Source organism: Hyla sarda, chromosome 1, assembly GCF_029499605.1.
Source record: "Hyla sarda isolate aHylSar1 chromosome 1, aHylSar1.hap1, whole genome shotgun sequence".
Taxonomy (NCBI): Eukaryota; Metazoa; Chordata; class Amphibia; order Anura; family Hylidae; genus Hyla; species Hyla sarda.
The window spans coordinates 141,111,866-141,135,397 of record NC_079189.1 but is presented as its reverse complement, the minus strand read 5'-3'; the positions used below and the strand labels follow the sequence as shown (position 1 = coordinate 141,135,397).

General features: G+C 39.8%; 1 protein-coding gene across 1 annotated transcript in view; it reads right to left on the bottom strand.

Annotated features, from left to right (window-relative positions):
• Window positions 1-22,322, bottom strand: part of SFRP2 (secreted frizzled related protein 2) — a 28,097-nt gene extending 5,775 nt beyond the window's left edge. The window contains exons 1-3 of the mRNA XM_056551725.1: window positions 22,175-22,322; window positions 3,872-4,653; window positions 1,412-1,492 (exon numbers count right to left, since the gene is read on the bottom strand). Of these exons, the coding sequence (XP_056407700.1) occupies window positions 1,412-1,492; window positions 3,872-4,373 (583 nt within the window). The 5' untranslated portion in view covers window positions 4,374-4,653; window positions 22,175-22,322. The remainder of the gene's footprint in view (window positions 1-1,411; window positions 1,493-3,871; window positions 4,654-22,174) is intronic.
• Window positions 22,323-23,532: the final 1,210 nt, after the last annotated feature.

Here is a 23,532-nt window from a genome sequence, read left to right as displayed (position 1 = left end):
TATATATATATATATATATATATATATATATATATATATAGATTTGGGGTTTATAAAAGCTGTATGCTTATACCAACAGTGATCTCTACTTTTTCATAAACAACTTCTACAGTACAGTTGGAGTATAAGGTGGATTGTATGAGTGGTGACTAAAGGAGTCCATAGCTACATCCATGTAGCAATATACAACGAGGTGTATATGAGGCTCCTGAGTGTATATGAGGGCAGCTGCTGTCCCAGAAATCAGTGCTTGGGGACGGGAATCTTACTAGGAATAAATTCCAAAGCTTAGCATGTTTAGTGTTAGTAAATAGTAATGGCAAACTATAGATTCTTTTTATTGTATTGATATAGATAGAATGATAGATATGAGATAGATAGATAGATAGATAGATAGATATGAGATAGATAGATATGAGATAGATAGATATGAGATAGATATGAGATAGATAGATATATAGATATGAGATAGATAGATATGAGATATGTAGATAGATATGAGATAGATAGATAGATATGATATAGAGAAATAGATATGAGATAGATAGATAGATAGATATGATATAGAGAAATAGATATGAGATAGATAAGAGATATATAGATATTGGATACATAGATAGAGAGAGATAGATATGAGATAGATAGATATGAGATAGATAGATAGATATGAGATAGATATGAGATATATAGATATTAGATAGATAGATAGATAGATAGATAGATAGAGAGATAGATATGAGAACGATAGATATGAGATAGATAGATATGAGATATATGAGATAGATAGATATAAGATATATAGATATTAGATAGATAGATATGAGAACGATAGATATGAGATAGATAGATAGATAGATATGAGATAGAAGAATAGATATGAGATAGATAGATAGATAGATATGAGATAGATAGATAGATAGATATGAGATAGATAGATATATAGATAGATAGATAGACAAATATATATGAGATAGATAAAGAAACAGATAGGAGATAGATATAAAAATAAAGATAAATAGATGACAGACAATGATATAAAACGCTTAAATGGAAAGACAATGGATAAATGTATAGCTAGATAAATAGACCATAAATAAATAGATAGATCTGAAATAGATATACAATGGATAGACAGATAGATAAATATATAGACAGATAATAAAACAGATGCCTTGATAGAATATGGCATAAATAGATTTATGATAAAATAGTAAACTATAATAGATTGATAGATAACTAGATATGAGAAGATAGATAATTCTATCCCATTTCTATGTATATCAGATATATTAAATATTTCTGTGCATAGACAACAGACATATCATAGATTTGGTTTGGTTTTCTCTACAGTATACTTGGCACTAAGAACACATGTCCCTGTTCACAAATGCTAAAACACAACTATTCTTACCGAAATCATTCTTGCAGAGATTCTCCACGATGTCATTGTCATCCTCGGTGCCGGTTTTACAGGCGTCACAAACTTTTGGCGCTGTGAAAAGAGAAGTTATTTCATTAAAGCGGTGGAAGGTTCAGTTACCAGCAGGGGGCGCTCAGAATCAGGACTCTTTATCCACCTCGAACATCCTCATGTGCTTTGCACCAAAAGTGATACGCTGTATAGAGTAACATGCTGTATTGCAGTGTTTCCCAACCAGTGTGCCTTCAGCTGTGGCAAAACTACAACTCCCAGCATGCCCGGACAGCCTTCGGCTGTCCGGGCATGCTGGGAGTTGTAGTTTTGCCACAGCTGAAGGCACACTGGTTGGGAAACATTGCTGTATAGACTTGGAGTTACTCTATCAGTGCTGTCTGTATAATGCTATATCCCTGTTCTATAAAGTACAGACAGGCTATTGACACGTGAAAGTATTTTCCTGATACATTACACCACTTCCCTGCCAGTTGCACTCAGCCCTTGGCACACACAAGTGGGCACCAGGTTATCTTATTGGAGACAGATGCAGTAAATTAGCATTGTGCCCATTAACATCATTACACACTCACATGGCATTGTATATCAATACACTTTAATGGCTCGTATTTCCTGCGTTTTTTCTTTTCTGTACAGACGATAGGGTTATTTAAAGGGCTCAAGTCCTGCAGGAATGCATGGGAACTGAGTACCTGCCCTTTTTCCACAGCAGGAACACTGTTCCCATTAGCACTGTTCCCTTCAGGACCAGCCCTTGAGTGGAAATCTTGAGAGGGTTCCCACACTTTTTTTTTCTCCTCAGGACTTTTTTTTTTATGAACTAGTGTCAGAAAGTTAAACAGATTTGTAAATTACTTCTATTAAAAAATCTATACCCTTCCAGTACCTTTAAGCAGCTGTATGCTACAGAGAAAATTATTTTCTTTTTGAATTTCTTTTTTTTTGTCTTGTCCACAGTGCTCTCTGCTGACACCTGATGCCCGTATCAGGAACTGTCCAGAGCAGCATAGGTTCGCTATGGGGATTTTCTCCTGCTCTGGACAGTTCCTGATACAAGACAAAAAAAAAATGAATTCAAAAAGAAAAGAATTTCCTCTGTAGCATACAGCTGCCAAAAAGTACTGGAAGGGTAAAGATTTTTTAATAGAAGTAATTTACAAATCTGTTTAACTTTCTGACATCAGGTGATTAAAAAAATAAATAAAAATAAAATGTTTTTCACCGGAGTACCCCCTTTAACCCCTGTGTGTGTGTATGTATATATATATATATATATATATATATATATATATATATATATACAGTGGTCCCTCAAGTTACAATATTAATTGGTTCCAGGACGACCATTGTATGTTGAAACCATTGTATGTTGAGACCAGAACTCTATGGAAACCTGGTAATTGGTTCTGAAGCCACCAAAATGTCATCCAAAAATAGGAAAAAAGTGATGATTAAAGAAAAATAAGTAGATAACTAATATAGATAAAGCAAAATCCTTACATATAAAAGTAAGAAAGAACTGCTGGGAGCTGTAATCACTGTTTATGTCAGTGTTTCCCAACCAGGGTGCCTCCAGCTGTTGCAAAACTACAACTCCCAGCATGCCCGGACAGCCTTCGGCTGTCCGGGCATGTTGGGAGTTGTAGTTTTGCAACAGCTGGAGGCACCCTCTTTGGGAAACACTGGTCTATGCAGAGGACAGAAGCTTCTTCAGGGTCCTGTACAGTACACACAGTGTCCTAAAAAAAAGTAAAATGGAGCCGCCCTCACCTGATGCCCCAAGGAGCAACTAACCCTGGCACAGGTAAAGAGTACAGAACATGTAGTACCTCCCTGTACTGTAGGGGGCGCTACCAGACACCAGTCAGTGCATGCCCTTTAGGACTACAGGGGTTTTACCAGTAAATGTCCATTCTGATTGGTCGGTTCTTCCAGCCATTGACACGTTTTGCAGATTCCATAGCATTGCATGTTGAGTCTGGTTTCAAGTTACAATGGTCCAGAAAAGACCATTGTATGTTGAAACTATTGTATGTTGAGGCCAGTGTAAGTTGAGGGATCACTGTATATAGATGCAAATCAAAAAAAGTTGCAGTATCTTGTAATACCTTTCTTATTGGACTAACAGAATTTTGTAGAGACAAGCTGCAGTATCTTGTAATACCTTTTTTACCTGCTTGTGAGCTTAGATTTGCTTTGGACTTGATAAAGGGAGGAATCCCGAAAGTTTGTTTCTACAAAATGCTGTTAGTCCAATAAAAAAGGTATTACAAGATACTGCAACATTTTATGATTTGCATCACTGGACTAATACGACTACTCAAATTTACTATATATATATATATCTGTATTACTGTATATATAAATCTCAGCTTTCCTAGCAGAATGTGCATTCAAGCACATACAGACCCTGTCATTGTAATGAGGGGTACTAACCTTCTATGGTGGCTGGCATGTAGTCACTGTTGGCAGGTGGGATGCACAGGTCATTATCCTGGGGAAAGCGGGCACAGTCCAGCATATCTGGCCATGGGAAGCCAAATGCAGACATGACTGGGGCACAGCTGTCCTTCACCTGCTCACACAGTGACCTGCAGGGCTTTATGGTCTCATCCAGATCATCAATGCACACAGGGGCAAAGAGGGAGCAGAGGAATTTCTTGGTATCACGGTGGCATTGCTTCTGTATCAGGGGGATCCAGGAGGAGGCTTGCTGCAAGACTTCCTTCATAGTTTCATGGCCCAGGAGGTTGGGCAGCCTCATGTTGGGGTACTCAATGTCATGGCATAGCACCAGAGTTTCAGGGATGGCTTTGCAGTTGGTCCTCTTATAGGAAAATTCAGGTTGCCCAAATGGAAACAAGCTTCTCACCGAGTCCATGCAGTCAGATGCCAGGAGGATGAGGAAGATGAAGTAGTAGGGCTTCAGGCAGCACATGTTAGCTGGAAGGATCAGTGGACACACTGTGCTGGATGGTGAGCTGGTTGGGCTCCTCTGGAGAGACAGTCACAGCCTTCCTTCCCCAGGCTACATGCAGATCTCAGGCACTGGCCCCTCCACCTTACACCACACTCATCTGATGCTTCTGCAAACAAGAGTTTTCTGGATTTTTTATGCTAGTCCAGTGAGTGGGAGGAGGCTGCTGACAGTCATCACAAAACCATTGGTCACTGCTTCCTTGCTCAGTTGCTCCTCTGGGAATTCTCCTTTGGCAGGACTGCTTAAAAAGAAATGTTACAGTGCATGTAAAATGTGAACAAAGCCTTACAAAGAGCTCACAAGTGCATTGTCTTTATAGAGGCTGGGGTCTTCTGCATGGGGATTGCTGCTACACTTCATAAATACATTTACTGATACTTGTAAACTGGATTTGGCTCTTAAAGGGGCTGCAGCAGTGTTTGCTTTGCAGGGTTTTGTTGTGAGGCATTTATGTAGATAAACTCTTATCATGCCCATTATGCACCTCTCTTTTGTGGGCAGCAATTGTTGTCAGAGTTGTAAATGACACCAGGAGATGCTTCCTCTTTAAGGGACTGGTACAACCCTTAACTGTGTCCCTTGGTGGAGGAGACTTGTCAGTTTCAGGATATTTGCATATAAGTTTAATGCTCTTGGGTGTTAGAAGTAACACATCCACTAATAACAGGGGATCTGACTAAATCAATAATGGTGAAGAGTTTAAATCAGTTGATATTGTTTGCAAAATTGCATTAAATGATGTTAAATACATTAAAACATTACTGATGGGACAGTAACTTACCACTTCCCTACAAACAGTGGTATTATTAGGGATAGGACTCATTCACTGTAGGTGAGTAATTCCATTATGACATTATGCTTACAGAGGAGATACAATGAGGCATGTATGGTGCTTGGGCTTTTTTTTTTTTTTTTGCATGTGTTTTTTTGGTGATTTTTAATATTCTATTACTTATCCCAAAATTATAAGTTTATGTTAGTGCTAAAATGATGGGAAATGTTTGATACATATATATTTTTTTAATTATGTATTCTATTTAAAGGGGTTATATATATCAACTCGCTCCAGCAAGTTAAACAGATTTGTAAATTTCTTCTATTAAAAAATCTTAATCCTTTAAGTACTTATGAGCTGCTGAAGTTGAGTTGTTCTTTTCTGACACGTGTCTCGGGAACCACCCAGTTTAGAAGCAAATCCCCATAGCAAACCTCTTCTACTCTGTGCAGTTCCCGAGACAAGACCAGAGATGTCAGCAGCGAGCAATGTTGCCAGACAGAAAACAACAACTCAACTTCAGCAGCTGATAGTTATTGAAAGGATTAAGATTTTTTTTATAGAAGTAATTTACAAATCTGTTTAACTTTCTGGAGCCAGTTGATACATATATATAAAAAAAAGTTTTTTTTTCCTGGAATACCCCTTTAATGTTCATGCACATGGCTTTATTATAACTTCTTCAAAATTGCACAGAGTCCTGGTATAGAGAGTGTTGTATTTTTCACCAATATTATTGTGAATACACCTAACAAGACACCAAAAGCTGGCACATGGATGCCCATGGTTCCGAAGTATAAAGCTGTGTGAGTTTCATGTGCCTCCATACATACTCTGTACATTGCACTGCCATCTGCCATCTTAAGGGTTGGTTCACACCACGATTTTGCTATACGGTTTCATAAAAAAAAAACGTATGCAACCGTACAGAAAACCGTGCCCATAGACTTCCCATTCAAAACTGTATGCATCACAATGTATACGGTTGTCTCCGTTTTTCAAACCATACGTTTTTTTACTTTTTTTTTCTGGACAGAAAACCGTGGCCTTCCACGGTTTTTGGTCAGGGTGAAAAACCATTTTAAACCGTATACGTTTTTTTTTTTAAACATGGGAGTCAATGGGAACCGTACAGAACTGCATGTGCGTATGGTACCATCCAGTTTTTACTATACGGTTTTTGACTTAACACAGTTTTTATTTTTTTGGGAATTTCAAGCAAACAAGAGAAACTTTATTCATAATGGAGTGAAAAGTTATACGTTTTTTTCTTAAAAAACGGATGCAATCAGACTTCATTTTTTAAACCGTATACGGTTTTCAACCATACACAGATAAAAACCTGTACACAGGTTTTGATACAGTTTAGGCTGGGTTCACACTACGATTTGAACTACGGTTCCCGTATACGGCTGGGAGGAGGGGTGGGCGGGGCTTAATCGTGGCGCTCGCACTCAGCCGTATTCGGGAACCGTAGTTAATGTATGTCTATGAGCCGACCGGAGTGAACCGCAGCCTCCGGTCGGCTGCTTTTTCGTCCGTATGCGGTTTCCCAACCACAGGCAAAAACGTGGTCGACCACGTTTTTGCCTACGGTCGGGAAACCGCATATGGCCGAAAAAGCAGCCGACCGGAGGCTGCGGTTCACTCCGGTCGGCTCATAGACATACATTAACTACGGTTCCCGAATACGGCTGAGTGCGGGCGCCACAATTAAGCCCCGCCCACCCCTCCTCCCAGCCGTATATGGGAACCGTAGTTCAAATCGTAGTGTGAACCCAGCCTTAGTCAGGTTTTGAGGATTCCGTTTTTTTTTTTAATGAAAAACCTGATACGGAACCGTATTACAAAATCGTGGTGTGAACCCACCCTAACTTTAAACACATTTGAACCCATTGCAAAAGATAGATGAGGAAATTGCATAACTATCAATTCCATAATATTTTGTCATTATACTGTAAATATTGTCTTTAGCTACAGGAGCATACAGATAATAGATTCACAGGATACACTATGTCAGCAATGTGCAGGCTGCAGTTTATATCAATGGACTCCAGACAACAGGCTGTCATAAAACAGCATGTGTCCGCTGCTTAGTCTGGATGGCAACTGCAAGACATTTGAAAGCTATTGCAGTTCTTTGTGATATTGTCAGACTGCTCCCACAGTCAAAGGGAGCAAGTCGCATAATCCCAATGTAATAGAGGATAGCATCAAAATATGTCGTTGTTTTAAAGAATTAGGGGACGACTTGGAAAACTATTTTTGATTTTAATTGTAAAACAAATTTTAAAAGAATTAGGGATTATGTATGGGGCTTGTGTATTTTTTGTGTGTAATTTTTGTGGGATTTTTATTATCCTAAAATTATAAGTTTATGTTAGTGCTAAAATAATGGGAAATGTTTGATACATTACTTTTTTAAAGGAAATGAATGCAGCTGTCTGCTTCTGGCTCCATTTACTGTGGGTACTGCAGCTTATTGGTGGGGGTGCTGGTTGTCAAATCTCCATGGATCAGACATTGATGGCTTATTACAGTGTTTCCCAACCAGGGTGCCTCCAGCTGTTGCTAAACTACAACTTCCAGCATGCCCGGACAGCCAAAGGCTGTCCGGGCATGCTGGGAGTTGTAGTTTTGCAACAGCTGGAGGCACCCTGGTTGGGAAACACTGACATCCTAAGGATTGGCGATCAATCAGATTGTCCCAGAACAACCCTTTAATGTCCCAGACATCCATAGGACAAGTGCCCCCAAGTGGGGCCCTAGAGGTGCACAGAGCTCTCTCTATGAGAGGTTTCCTATAAATGACAGCTCTAAACTCAAACTGCTTACAATATCCCTTCAAATACACTTGTATGTATGTTGTATTGTTTCAATTTAGATGTAAGGTACTTCTAGGGTTCTAGGCTTTTTCTTCCTTGCTGGTACTGTCTGTGCCTGTATTTGGCATATATTGGGCAGCCATGTTAACTCCTTGGGGCATATTTCATGCAGTGTGTTAAGTTGCCTTCAATGGGTAGGAAAATACGCAGCAACAAATACGCAGCAGAATACGGCACGTGTGACTTTACCCTTAAATTTATGCTATCGTATCTGAGGGCAGCATAAGCTTGGTGTCAGGGAGTAAAATGCTATCTTATTTTTTTATTTTAGAAGCAGATCTCATCTAATAGAGTCACTATTATTACCGTGGACTACTAAGCGAGCACTCTCTTAGTAGACAACCATATTCATAAGCTGCAACTCCAACCCAGCCCCCTAGCAGTGATTGGCAGTATTCTATCTGTACTCACATACAAAGTGCTGCCTATCACTTCCGGGTGCGTGGGCAGCAAAACAGGGTCCGTGTGACCCTACCCTTAGAAATTATCTGCTGTAAGGCTATGTTTACAGAAGTTTGCCTGTATTTACAAATTAAATGAACCTTGAATTTTTAAACCCTTTTTATTGATTCAAATACATTAGAGATGAGCGAAGTTACAGTGATTCGATTCGTCATGAACTTCTCGGCTCGGCAGTTGCTGACTTATCCTGCCTAAATTAGTTCAGCTTTCAGGTGCTCCGGTGGCCTGGAAAAGGTGGATACAGTCCTAGGAGAGAGTCTCTTAGGACCGTATCCACCTTTTCCAGCCCATCGGAGCACCTGAAAGCTGAACTCATTTATGCAGGATAAAGTCAGCAAACGCTGAGCCGCGGGGTTTGTGACAAATCGAATTTCTGTAACTTCGCTCATCTCTAAAATACAGACCAAAAGCAATGTGTGAAGAAAGGCTTATGGTAACATATTAACCTCCTTACTATGGGGTGAACATTTTAATGGGAAATACCCTGTTCAGTCATAACATTATAACAGCAGACTGGTGAATTCAGTAATATTAATATCACACTAGCGCTACCTGGTTTCTACCTTATCCTTGTGGGGGAGGAAAAGCAACAAAGGAGGAAGCTTTTGTCCTCATATCCCATCCTTAAATCCTGACACCATATCCCCTCCTTATTTCCCGACCCCAAATCCCCTCCTCCTACTCTGACCTCATATCCTGACCTCATATCCCGTCCTCATATCTGCACCTCATATCCCGTCCCCATATCCCAACTTCATATACCGTCCCCATATCCCGACCTCATATCCAGACCTCATATCCCGACCTCATATCCTGTCCCCATATCCCATCCCCATATCCCGTCCCCATATCCTGTCCTTATATCCCGTCCTCATATCCAGACCTCATATCCCATGCACATTTCTAATCCTAATATCCCGTCCTCAGGTGGGGCTGCGTTGTGGTAAAAATATTGTAACTGAAAATAAAGGGGTGTGGCTTAAAGGGTGGGCGTGTCTTTGCAAGATGGGGCATGGAATGCGGAGAGGGTGTGGCTTGCCAGCCAGACTGAGACATTCACCAGGAGATGCAGAGCAGAGCTTGTGGAGTAAGGCACCAGAAGTCCTATATACTTGCATGGAACCTGAAACGAAAACCCCATCCTTCACATAAGGGGGTAGGTTAAGGTTAATTTAATTATTATATATATTTATTTGACATATACGTTACATGTGACCAAGTATTATCAAAATATCTCCAGCAGTATGGAAGTTATGCTGGAACATACATTTCCCATAGATTTGCATTGGACTTTAAACAAAAATCCTGACCCTCGCAAATAAAGGTAGGTTAGGGTTAAATTAACTATCCTATATTTTTACTGGCCATAAAAGTAACATGTGACCAAGTATTGTCGAAATATCTTCAGCTATTTAGAAGTTATGCAGTATGGGACTTTAAAAGAAAACCCTGACTCTCACAAATGGGGGTGGGTAAGGGTTAAATTACCTATCCTATGTTTATTGTTGACATATAAGTAACATGTGTGCCAAGTTTCATGTTAATATCTTTAGCCATTTGGAGGTGATGCTGGAACATACACACATACATACATACAAACACACATTGATTTTGAGCTCGCTTGAGAAAGCGGGCCGAACCGCGAAAGGAGCGCTGCCTCGCCTCGGCCGGTCAGTCAGCTAACGCTGACCGCATCTCTCTACCCCCACCTCAGCATGTTTTAACAAGCATCCAATAAAGAAAACGTTTTTACCTCCGACGGGTGAGTGAATTCTTCTGTTTTCTACTATTTGTTGCATACAATATTTCTGGACTTACGATTAGCACCCCCAGGAGTCTCTTCACTCTCTGCGCCTTCCCACTCCACAAATCAGCTAATTAACCCCCGCCTATCTGCATTGGTGCCTGCCCAGCTTTTCTCAGCCACAGTACACATTGAGTTATAAATATAGACTGGCTGAGTACCCGGCGTTGCCTGGAGGGGAGGAAAATCAACAAAGGAGGAAGCTTTTGACTTCATATCCCATCCTCATATTGTTGTCATATCCCAACCCCATATCCTGTCCCCATATCCCATCCTCATATCTCAATCTCATATCCCGTCCTCATATCCCGACCTCCTATCCCAACCTCCTATCCCGACCTCTTATCCCGTCCCCATATCCCGTCCTCATATCTCGTTCTAATCCTATCGCGACCTCCTATCCCGTTCTCATATCCCGTCCTCCTATCATGTCCTCATATCCCGTCCCCATATCCCGTCCTCATATCCCATGTTCATATCTCGTCCTCATATCTCGACCTCATGTCCCAACCTCATGTCCCGTTCTTATATCCCGACCTCATATCCCGTCCTCATATCCTGTCCTCAGGTGGGACTGATTTGTGATGAAGATATTGTAAGCTGAAAATAGAAGGGGACGTGGCTTTGTGGGACTGGGCGTGATTTGCAAGCCAGATCCATGCACAAAAAGGGTAGAGAATAAAAGGGTGGGGCTTAAACGTTGGGCGTGTCTTTGTGAGATGGCGTGTGGCTTACATTCACTAGAAGATGCAGAGCGGAGCTTGTGAAGTAAGGTCCTGGAAGTCCCATATACTTGCATGGGACTTGAAACAAAAACCCATCTTTTATATAAGGGTGTAGGTAAGGGTTAATTTAACTATCACATATTTTTATTTGACATATAAATAATATGTGTACCAGGTATTATTGAAATATCTCCAGCCGTACGGAAGTTATATGGGAACATACATTTCCCATTGATTTGCATGGTACTTTAAACAAAAACCCTGACCCTCACAAATGGGGGTAGTTAAGGGTAAAATTAACTATTCTATATTTTAAGTGGACATATAAGTAACATGTGACCAAGTATTATCAAACTATCTCCAGACGTTTGGAAGTTATGAAGTAACATATATTTCCCATAGACGTGTATGGGACTTTAAACAAAAACCCCGACCCTGGCAAATGGGGGTAGTTAAGGGTTAAATTAACTATTCTATATTTTAAGTGGACATATAAGTAACATGTTACCAAGTATTATCAAACTACCTCCAGGCGTTTGGAAGTTATGCAGTAACATATATTTCCCATAGACGTGTATGGGACTTTAAACAAAAACCCCGACCCTGGCAAATGGGGGTAAGTAAGGGTTAAATTACCTATCCTATGTTTGTTGTTGACATATAAGTATCATGTGTGCCAAGTTTCATGTTAATATCTTAAGCTGTTTGGATGTGATGCTGGAACATACACACACACACACACACATAACACACACACATACACACACACATTGGCCCTCATCTACTATTGCAAACCCGACATGCTTTGTCGGGTTGTGCGCCAGAATTTGTGCCAGAATTGAAAAAACCCTGATTAACTCTTCATTTTGCTAAGAAAACCCAAAAAAGTTGTGTGATCGTCGTGAAAACCCTACAGATCAGAGCAAGTGTAAAAAAAAGGGAAAAATGTAGGGAAACCTTAGTAAATACCGTGGAAAAAAAATTGTAGGGAATTAAAATCAACAACGAAACCTACACAACACTCTTAGTAAATGGGGGCCATTGAGCTTTATATATATATATATATATATATATATATATATATATATGTATATATAGATTTTGTTTGGATCAAAAGTTCAGCAGGCGGTCTGGTTCTTAGAGGTTCCAACTTGCCTGTTATTGAGATTCATACAGTGCTCAAAAAAATAAAGGGAACACTTAAACAACACAATGTAACTCCAAGTCAATTACACTTCTGTGAAATCTCATTGTCCACTCAGGAAGCAACACTGATTGACAATCAATTTCACATGCTGTTGTGCAAATGGAACAAACAACAGGTGGAAATTATAGGCAATTAGCAAGGAGTGGTTCTGCAGGTGGTGACCACAGACCACTTCTCAGTTCATATGCTTCCTGGCTGATGTTTTGATCACTTTTGAATGCTGGTGGTGCTTTCACTCTAGTGGTAGCATGAGAAAGAGTCTACAGCCCACACAAGAGGCTCAGGTAGTGCAGCTCATCCAGGATGGCACATAAATGCGAGCTTTGGCAAGAAGGTTTGCTGTGTCTGTCATTGTAGTGTGCAGAGCATGGAGGCACTAACAGGAGACAGGCCAGTACATCAGGAGACGTGGAGGAGGCCGTAGGAGGGCAACAACCCAGCAGCAGGACCGCTACTTCCGCCTTTGTGCAAGGAGGAGCAGGAGGAGCACTGCCAGAGCCCTGTAAAATGACCTCCAGCAGGCCACAAATGTGCATGTGAGGGCCTGACATTCACAGTTGGGGGTTGTGCTTACACCCCAATAAAAGCAGATTCACACTGAGCATATGTGACAGATGTGACTGGAGACGCCATGGAGAACGTTCTGTTGCCTGCAACATCCTCCATCATGACTGGTTTGGCAGTGGGTCAGTAATGGTGTGGGGTGTCATTTCTTTGGGAGGCCCTCTATGTGCTTGCCAGAGGTAGCCAGACTGCCATTAGGTACTGAGATGAGATCCTCAGACCCCTTGTGAGACCATATGCTGGAGCGGTTGGCCCTGGGTTCCTCCTAATGGAATACAATGCTAGACCTCATGCGGCTGGAGTGTGTCAGCAGTTCCTGCAAGAGGAAGGCATTGATGCTATGGACTGGCCCACCCGTTCGCCAGACCAGAATCTGATTGAGCACATCTGTGACATCATGTCTTGCTCCATCCACCAACGCCAGGTTACACCACAGACTGTCCAGGAGTTGGCGGATACTTTAGTCCAGGTCTGGGAGGACATCCCTCAGGAGACCATCCACCACCTCATCAGGGTCATGCTCAGGCATTGTAGGGAGGTCATACGGGCACGTGGAGGCCACACACACTACTGAGCCTCATTTTGACTTGTTTCAAGGACATTACATCAAAGTTGGATCAGCCTGTAGTGTGGTTTTCCACTTTGATTTTGAGTGTGACTCCATATCCAGACCTCCATGGGTTGATAAATTTGATTTCCATTGATCATTTTTGTGTGATTTTGTTGTCAGCACAATCAACTATGTAAAGATGAAAGTTTTTCATACGATTAGTTCATTCATTCATGTTATCTTAGTGTTCCCTTTATTTTTTTTTAGCAGTGTAGTATCCTGCTCTGTCATCTGGTGCAATCCTCTTCCTTGTTGATTGATGTAGAAGCCCCACACTGCTGCTCAGATGATCGCATGTCCTAGTGTTTGGCTGAGCAGCAATTTGACATATTGGGCCTCTGCACTAGGAAGAAGACTGGGACAGTCTCAATCCTACACACTGCCACTCAACCCATCACTGGTCCAGGCAGGACTTCTTTGCACCAAGCGATTAGCTAAGTGGCAGTATGATGAATGAACCCCCCCAGCAACAGGGAAGAGGACTACATCACAGGATACTGGAGGCACCAAGGGGGAAGGGCAGAAGGTAAGTTGACTTTTTTTTTTCAGCAGCCTAGGTTTCCTTTTTTTTTTTTTTAAGAGGCTAGAGGCTTATACTAATGAACAGGAGGAGAAAAGGGTGAAGGAAGGGTAAGAATATGCAGAGTGAAGTCATGACCAATCTGACACTCTCCCAACAGCTTATGGTTTGTTGTCCTGTAGAACTACATGGAATGTCGGTTTGCTATGGTCTGTATCCAGGTACCATGTGGTAGTGTCAGAAATAACATACCCACATAATGTGAATGGATGGGACTCTTTCGCTTACCTAGGGAGAAGATGGCACTATGAAACTTCCTGACATTTACATATATGTTACTTTGACATGTACCATGTGTACCATGTAACACCTAAACATTTCTGCAGACCAAGTACTTACAGTGGGGATCAAAAGTTTGGGTACCCCAGGTAAAACATTTTATTAATGTGCATAAAGAAGCCAAGGAAAGATGGAAAAATCTCCAAAAGGCATCAAATTACAGATTAGACATTCTTATAATATGTCAACAAAAGTTAGATTTTATTTCCATCATTTACACTTTCAAAATAAAAGAAAACAAAAAAATGGCGTCTGCAAAAGTTTGGGCACCCTGCAGATTTTATAGCATGCACTGCCCCCTTTGCAAAGCTGAGACCTGCCAGTGTCATGGATGGTTCTCAATCATCATCTGGGAAGACCAGGTGATGTCAATCTCAAAGGTTTTAAATGCCCAGACTCATCTAACCTTGCCCCAACAATCAGCACCATGGGTTCTTCTAAGCAGTTGTCTAGAAATCTGAAACTGAAAATAGTTGACAGAGAAGATAGCAAAACGTTTTCAGATGTCAATATCCTCTGTTCGGAATGTAATTAAGAAATGGCAGTCATCAGGAACAGTGGAAGTTAAAGCAAGATCTGGAAGACCAAGAAAAATATCAGACAGAACCGCTCGCAGGATTGTGAGAAAAACTATTCAAAACCCATGTTTGACTGCACAATCCCTCCAGAAAGATCTGGCAGACACTGAAGTTGTGGTACACTAATCCACTATAAAGAGATATTTGTACAAATATGGTCTTCATAGAAGAGTCATCAGAAGAAAACCTCTTCTACGTCCTCACCACAAAAATCAGCGTTTGAACTTTGCAAACATATAGACAAGCCTGATGCATTTTGGAAACAAGTTCTGTGGACGATGAGGTTAAAATTGAACTTTTTGGGCGGAATGAGCAAAGGTACGTTTGGAGAAGAAGGGGAACAGAATTTAATGAAAAGAACCTCTGTCCAACTGTTAAGCATGGGGGTGGATCAATCATGCTTTGGGGTTGTATTGCAGCCAGTGGCACAGGGAACATCTCACGAGTAGAAGGAAAAATGGATTCAATAAAATTTCAGCAAATTTTGGATGCTAACTTGATGCCATCTGTGAAATAGCTGAAGTTAAAGAGAGGATGGCTTCTACAAATGGATAATGATCCTAAACACACCTCGAAATCCATGGGGTATTATATCAAGAGGCGTAAACTGAAGGTTTTGCCATGGCCTTCACAATCTCCTGACCTCAACATAATTGAAAATCTTTGGATAGACCTTAAAAGAGCAGTGCGTGACAGACAGCCCAGAAATATCTAAGAACTGGAAGACTTTTGTAAGGAAGAATGTGATACTTGCCAAAGGGGGCAGTACAAGATATTAACTCTGCAGGGTGCCCAAACTTTTGCAGACGCAATTTTTTTTGTTTTCTGTTATTTTGAAAGTGTAAATGATGGAAATAAAATCTAACTTTTGTTGAAGTATTATAAGAATGTCTAATCTGTAATTTGATGCCTTTTGGAGATTTTTCCATTTTTCCTTGGCTTCTTTATGCACATTAATACAAATTTTTACCTGGGGTGCCCAAACTTTTGATCCCCACTGTATATAGGTATATCGTAATATATGTAACTGTGCATAGCACTAAGCTTATTATCATATACTTGACTGTGTAATACTTTCTTGTACTGGGTTCTGGCAAAAAGCAGGCATGTGCTGAGTTTGCTGTACAATGTTACCTCACTGCGCTCTTATGACGTCTATATACTGATATTCATTATTCAAGCTGCAGTTTTTTGGCTTACAGAAATACAGATGAAGTCTATGAAAGTGTTTTGCTATACAGAAAATGAGCCACTATAGATAATAAATAGTTTTTGGAGGAAAATCCTAGGACTACTGGTTTGTCAGTAGTAGTATATTATCTGTACAACACATTGAAGACAAGGAAGTTTTCACTTTGTGTTTTTGAAAAATATTTTTAGGGTGTTACAGATATGGGATACAGTTCTGTAAAGATGTACTTAATAGAGCCACGCAGTATGTTGGATCTTTTATTTTACAGGCATATGTCATAGTATTTGGCTTTAAGGAGTCACCACTAGAGGCCAGAGGTTTATCTGTGACAACATTCAAATACATAGTCTGGACAGGCTTCATTCACCAGTATGACGCACAGGTTGTGTTTTGTCCTCCATTGACTATTTAGAAATATTGCCCTATAGAACAGTTCTTCCCAACCCTTGCACCTCCAGCTGTTGCAAAACTACATGTCCCAGCATGCCCGGACAGCCAAAGGTTGGGAGTGGTAGTTTTGCAACACCTGGAGGCATACTGGTTGAGAAACACTGCTATAGGGCATTATTATTATATTAGTCTGTAGGTAACAGGTAAGGGCTAAATGTGTGTTGCACTTTCTTCTGTGTATTATGGCGTAGATTATTATTTTGGTTATAATATAGTAACATAAGTTGTTAATAAAGCGCACCTTCAACACACTCCAAACAGAATTAGCCCATGGTTTCTCTTTTGGATTAATGTTTATAAGACATCTACAAATCACTTAGTGTTGAGTTGGTGAATTTATATTCTCTGCCCAATGTTTTTGTGGTAATATTTATATAATCCTCCCTCTATTCTCATCTGTTACTCATGATTAAACCCTTAAGGACCAAACGTTTTTCCGTTTTTTCCTCTTTACCTTTTAAAAATCATAACCTTTTCAATTTTTCACCTAAAAATCCATATGATGGCTTTTTTTTGCGTCACCAATTCTACTTTGCAGTGACATCAGTCATTTTACCCAAAAATCTACGACGAAATGGAAAAAAAATCATTGTGCGGCAAAATTGAAGAATAAACCCAATTTTATAACTTTTGGGGGCTTCCGTTTCTACACAGTAAATTTTTCGGACTAAAACACATCTTATATTTATTCTGTAGGTCAATACGATTAAAATTATACCCTACTTACATAGATTTGATTTTGTCTTACTTCGTGAAAAAATCATAACTAAATGCCAGAAAATGTATACGTTTAAAATTGTCATCTTCTGACCCCTATACCTTTTTTTATTTTTCTGTAAATGGGGCAGTATGAGGGCTATTTTTATCCGCCATGATCTGAAATTTTTATCGGTACTATTTTTGTTTTGATCTGACTTTTTGATCGCTTTTTATTCTTTTTTTTTATGGTATAAAAAGTGCCCAAAAATAAACTATTTTGGACTCTTGAATTTTTTTGTGAGTATGCCATTGACCGTTCGGTTTAATTTACAATATATTTTTATAATTTGGACATTTACGCATGCGGCGATACCACATATGTTTATTATTATTTTTTTTACACAGTTTTTTTTTAATGGGAAAAAGGGAGGGTGGTTCTGACTTTTATCAGGGAAGGGGTTAAACCACATTTAGGAGCTATACCATGCATTACACTGATTGCAGGCACTGTTCAATGCATTGCCATAGCATTGCATTGATCAGTGTTATCTTCACTTGTTGGTTCAAGCCTGGATCTCTGGCTTGGAGCAATCAAACACCGATTGGACAGCGTGGAGTCAGGTAGGGAGCCTTCTGCTGACCTCTTAGCTGTTTGGAATTCCACAATTTCACCGCGGCGGTCCCAAACAGCTTCGCTGACCTAACCGGCAGCATATTCTTCCGTTTTAGACGCCGTGATCAACTTTGATCGCAGCGTCTAAAGGGTTAATACCGGACATCAGCCCGATCGGCGATGTTGGGTATTAGCCGCGGGTCCGAGTTGCTGATAGCAACCCGGGCCCCGCAGATACGAAGCTGAAGCTGAGTGCGCTTCACAGATTGGGAGCTGGCCATGGACGTAAATATGCGTCCGTGGTCGTTAAGGGGGCATGACCCCCCGAAACATTGTCGCGTCTGGGAAAAAGGTCTGAGTGGGTTAAAGTGCAACTGTCACTACCGTACAGGTAGGGAGGTGCAGTTGCCATTGCATAGAGAAGTATGTGCAGTAAATGTGCTTTTACTCACATTCGCCATGGTCTGTAAAGGAAAATTCGTACTTTATTCTGATGCCGGGCCACAGTCAGATGCAGGATCAGCAAGATTGACGTGCAGTGTTCCATGCTAAGAGCAGAGAGGAGGTGAAGAGGGGGTGTGCCGCTGCGGGAGTCGGCCGGCCCATCTGACTGTGGCCCGGCATCAGAATAAAGTAAGAATTTTACTTTACAGACTGCAGTGAATGTGAGTAAAAGCACAGACATTTACTGCACATTCTTCTTTATGCAATGCTAACTGCACCTCCCTACCTGTACGGTGGTGACAGTTGCGCTTTCCAGCTTTACACATCATGTGACTTTTTATTACTTTTATACATACATGAAAACAAGTTGGAAAGCAATTAAATACGAGTCGATGCCCGGTTAGGTTTTCTTCATTGTCTATGCTAATAGGTAGAAATACCCTGTTTAAATGCCTATTAGGCAATGTTCACATGGCGGAATGTCCACAAAAAAATTCACTGAAATCACGACTAACAAAGTGAAATCAATGATTTTGTTCTAAACCATTTGGCGCAATTGTTTGTCGCAAAAAGTGACATAAAAGGAAATTTGAGACAAATCACAGTAAAAAAAACAGGGTAAAATCCTTCATACATACCCCCCTATGACTATAGGGTGACATCTATTCATAAACAGGAAGGCAGAATCTTGAGTTTACTATACACTCTTTTTCCAATGACATACTATAATACCACCATGCAAAACATCCAAATAAACTATGCATCAAACATCTAGGAATGAATAGTAATATACCCCCTAAAATATTTAATTAATAGAATACCAACATTGGGACTATTCTTATATTTGCAGATGAATTTTCTCTAGCAAGTAATGGTTTTTACCTCCTCAGAGGAGATAAGGAGGTTCAGATGTCTAAAATTGACAGACTAATAGTAGGTGTAAACTTGCCCTAGACAATCTACAGATGTGCCCGATTTATCAAACAGTCTGATCTGGTAGGTTTAAAGACTGTCTCTTTAAGTTTGCAATGTGTAAGAAGTAGATAGTTTGCAGTTGTGTATGTACATACTATATGGACAGTCATGCACAAATTTCTGTGTCTTAAAGGCAAACTGCCACCATAAAAATGCTGTACATTTTATCAGTGCCATGTTATAAAGCAGAAGATGCTGAGCAGATTGATGTTTAGTTTTGTGTAAAATGTTTAGGTATAACTTGTGTTTTATTCATAAAAATTCCTGCCCATTCTAGGCTTAGGAGTCCAGTGGGCGGTGCTAATCAGTGAATGACACCTATCGCTGTACAGGGAAGACTGTGAATGATTGAGGGGAACCTCCCATTGGAGAATGAGCAAGAATTGTCATGAATATACCGTAATACTTATGTACAGAATCTTTTCCCTTTCAACTATATATCAATCTTCTAAGCATCTTCTGTTCTATAAAACACAGCTTTATCTCATTCAATGACTCTGCACCCAAAGAGCTTTCCTACCACCTCCGGATAAAGATAGACAGAAGATGACAAGAAAGGTATGGGAGCATACCATTGGCAAAGTAGTAGCGTTTTTATGGGAATTTCTTTTTATGTTACAGGTTGCAAAGGGCTTTGTATGTTTGTTTAATATGTAGCACATGAATACTACATGGATAGATTTTTTTATTTGCTACTATAAGTAGTAAACTTTAAACTTGAGTTATTGCAGCTTGTAATACAGTCAGATGGTGTGCCATCATAATGGACCATGTACAGGTAAGGCCCTGTTCACACATAGATCCCAATAAGAATTCCGCTGCTTAGTCTACACATGGAATTGGATTCTGTCGGAAGATTGAACATGTTCTCTCTTCTGTCGAAATCTGCCAGACAACTGTCAATGGGATGGAGCTTACATATGTGCCGATTCTGGACCGACCGTTTTTAACAGCGCAGATCTGAGGAAATTCAACAAGGAATTTACTCACTCAAAGTGTAAACATTAGTGCCCTTGGCGTGCTTTAAAGTTTATTTTGAGCCCATAAACATGTAATAAAGGGTATTTTATGTTTATGGGCATAAAGTATCATGCATAAAGTTTTACCCAGAACTATATCGACTTACTTGGTAATTTTTAATAAGCAAAGTTCTTGTGTCCTAAGTTCTGTAGATGGACCCTAATGTTCTTCACTGCTATAATTTGCTCCTCTCAGGTGGAGGTTGTAAGGCACATCTATAAAGTACAAGACTTTTTATGTGAGGCCACATGTCTGTGCAGATGTCTGTCGCATGCAACTTATGTGTGATCTAAAGCCAGTTCATGACTTTCCTTATTCATTTCCATTTTGTGTGAATTACTGAACGAGTATTGTGACTATTTAGGTAAAGCATTTAGGCTGTTTACATTATAAACTACAAAGCTTCTCTTGTCCAAGTTTAGCAACAGTAGATCCATATCCAAAATTATCTCTTAATAAAACTGTAAATGAAGTCGGGGTGTTTATTATGTTTTTGTTCTAATAAAATGCAGAATTTACTATTTTTACATACATCTTTGTTCTAGATATTTTATTGTACCCAGAGAAGTTGTTTTGTCAGTTTACTTTAATTTCTTAAGTGGGCTGTATAGTAATATTAACTGTTCATTGCATATATTCTTCTTGTCCATTGGTGTCACTGTTACATTACAATTTATTTAAGATATTTCAGTTAATCATTCTCTAATAAATATTTGCAAATATGTAATTAAAGTTTAAAGAAAACACAATAAAAACAGTGAAAAAAAGGGTCCAGTTGTTATTAGGCAGCTCACAAATAATAAGGGATTATGAGGTTGATTTAGTGGGGTAATAGGATAGATATACAGATAACGTTAATTCAATTTCATTTTTCTGTAGCTAGGAGCTAATGCTTTATAAACTGCAGATATTTGCTTAATATCCAGAGTTGTGCATTAAAAGAGCCCCTTAAGAAAACAAAAAAATGGGAACCTCAGTTGCTTAGTTGGTTTAGCATTGGGATCCTGGTTTCAAATCAAACCAAGAGCAATATCAACATAAGTTTATATGTTCTCCCTGTGTTTGGCTTTCCTTTGTTTTATCTCTTACTTTAAAAAATATATTGTCAGCTTACTATACTGACAAATAACTATTGCTTATGAGAAAGAAGAACAGCATTTCGATACTATTGGTGCAAGGACCATTCTTAGGGCCTTGCTATGAAAGGATAAGTAGAATGCTAACCTGCTTCTTAATGGGGCCAGTGGACTGCCTATAATGTACGCAGGAGCTTGTAAACATCTTATTGGTCATACATTCTTATTCAACCTTTCAGATGAGCAGCTATGTTATCTTAGAAGACCAATAAGACATATATATCTTGTGGGCAACATACTTGCACTGTTGCTGTTGCCTCAGTTGCTTAGAGTATGTAAACACTATACTTAATGCATAGTTATGGTCAAAAGCATTTCTCTGTGCATACACCGACCTGTTCATAGACCCTTTTTAGATTTTGGTTCTGGAGACAGTGTGCTTGGATATAACAAAATTATCTTATGAGAACAATTGTCATATGTGTGGCATAATGCTGTTTATATGGACACTCCTGGTAAGTCATAAGAAAGATGTGTAATGAAGGACCAAATACACCAAAGTAAGCACATTAGTATCCACAAGTAAATTATGGAGGATATGAATTTGCCACCATAGTGATTGTGTGATAAACACGTTGTGTCACCTTCCTAGAAGAAGAACAAGGTAATGTGTAACACTATAAAATGTAAAGCAGACAATATAAAATAATGATAAAACCAATGCATAAAAGAAAAAAATGGACAGAGTCTTCAGTTTTGGAATAAGATAGCATTATTTGATAAACTGACAAAGCTTGCTAAGACAGGTTAGATATATATACCTTGATACAGTTCTTCCACAGACATTAGCTGCCTTGGTTGCTTCAATCTCCGCAAACTTGCTTCTGCCTCTCTGCCTTCCAGACAACTTCTGTGGGGGCTATGCCATCTGTTGCTGGATTGCCAGTTCTTCTTTTATCTAAAGATAGTTCTTTATGACCTTGGCCATGTCTTTGGTGTCATTGCCCTTTTGCTGCATAAGGTTTAAAGAGGGGTGTAACTAAAATTTATAGGACCCCATAGCAAAATTAAATGGGTTCCCAATGCCTAATGACAGAAAACTGAAAGGGCAGCATAAATAACAATATCTGAACCCCTTAAGGACACAGCCCATTTTGGCCTTGAGGATACGGTCAATTTTCATATTTGCGTTTCTGTTTTTTCCTACTCATCTTTTAAGAGACATAACACTGTTTTTTTCCCATCCACAGACCCATATGAGGCCTTGTTTTTTTGCATGACCAATTGTACTTCATAATAACATCTTTAATTTTACCATAAAATGTACAGTAAAATAAAATATTATTTATGGAGGGAAATTGATAGCAAAAACACAATTTTGCTAATTTTGAGGGGTTTTGTTTTTACGCAGTAAACTTAATGGTAAAAACAACATGTTCTGTGTATTCGGTAGGTCAGTGTGATTAAAACAATACCCAATTTATATAGTTTCTATTATTGTACTACTTTAAGAAAACAGCAACTTTTTTTATGCCTAAAACTGTCATATTTTTAAGTATATGAAACTTATGAGGGCAAATTATTTGTGCCTTTATCTGTAGTTTTTATAAGTACCATTTATGTGGGGAGTGCCGATAGTAGCCAACACTCACTACTATGAAGTGAGCGTAGCTCCTGAGCTCTCTTCAAAGTCACTTAACGCTCCAGGGCATTGTACGCTTGGTGCGTTAAGTACCGGACATTAGGGCATACCTGTACACCCAGTGTCCATATATTAGAGAACCCACATAGTAGCAGAAATCCACTACCATTTTTCCCTACAAAATAAGTGAAAATTCTTACACCTGAGTGGGCCCTTCAACTCCCATAGCAGCTGTTATGGCTACAGCTAAGTCCATGGGCTGGGACCAATCCGATACCTCCCTTAGTCAAGTATGGTCAACTTGAATGGAATTGAGGATTTCATTAACCCGTCTAGGACCAAGAGCGTACCTGTTCGCCCTTGTCCCGCTCCCCTTCTATGACATGGGGTCACAGGCTGACCCACCCGCGTCATAGTGGGGTGGTCCCGTCAGCTATTTACGGTCAGGGCCCGTGTCTAATGCCGGACATCACCGATCGAGGTGGTGCCCGGCATTAACACCATGCTGTGACCAAAGTTGATTGCCACATCTAAAAT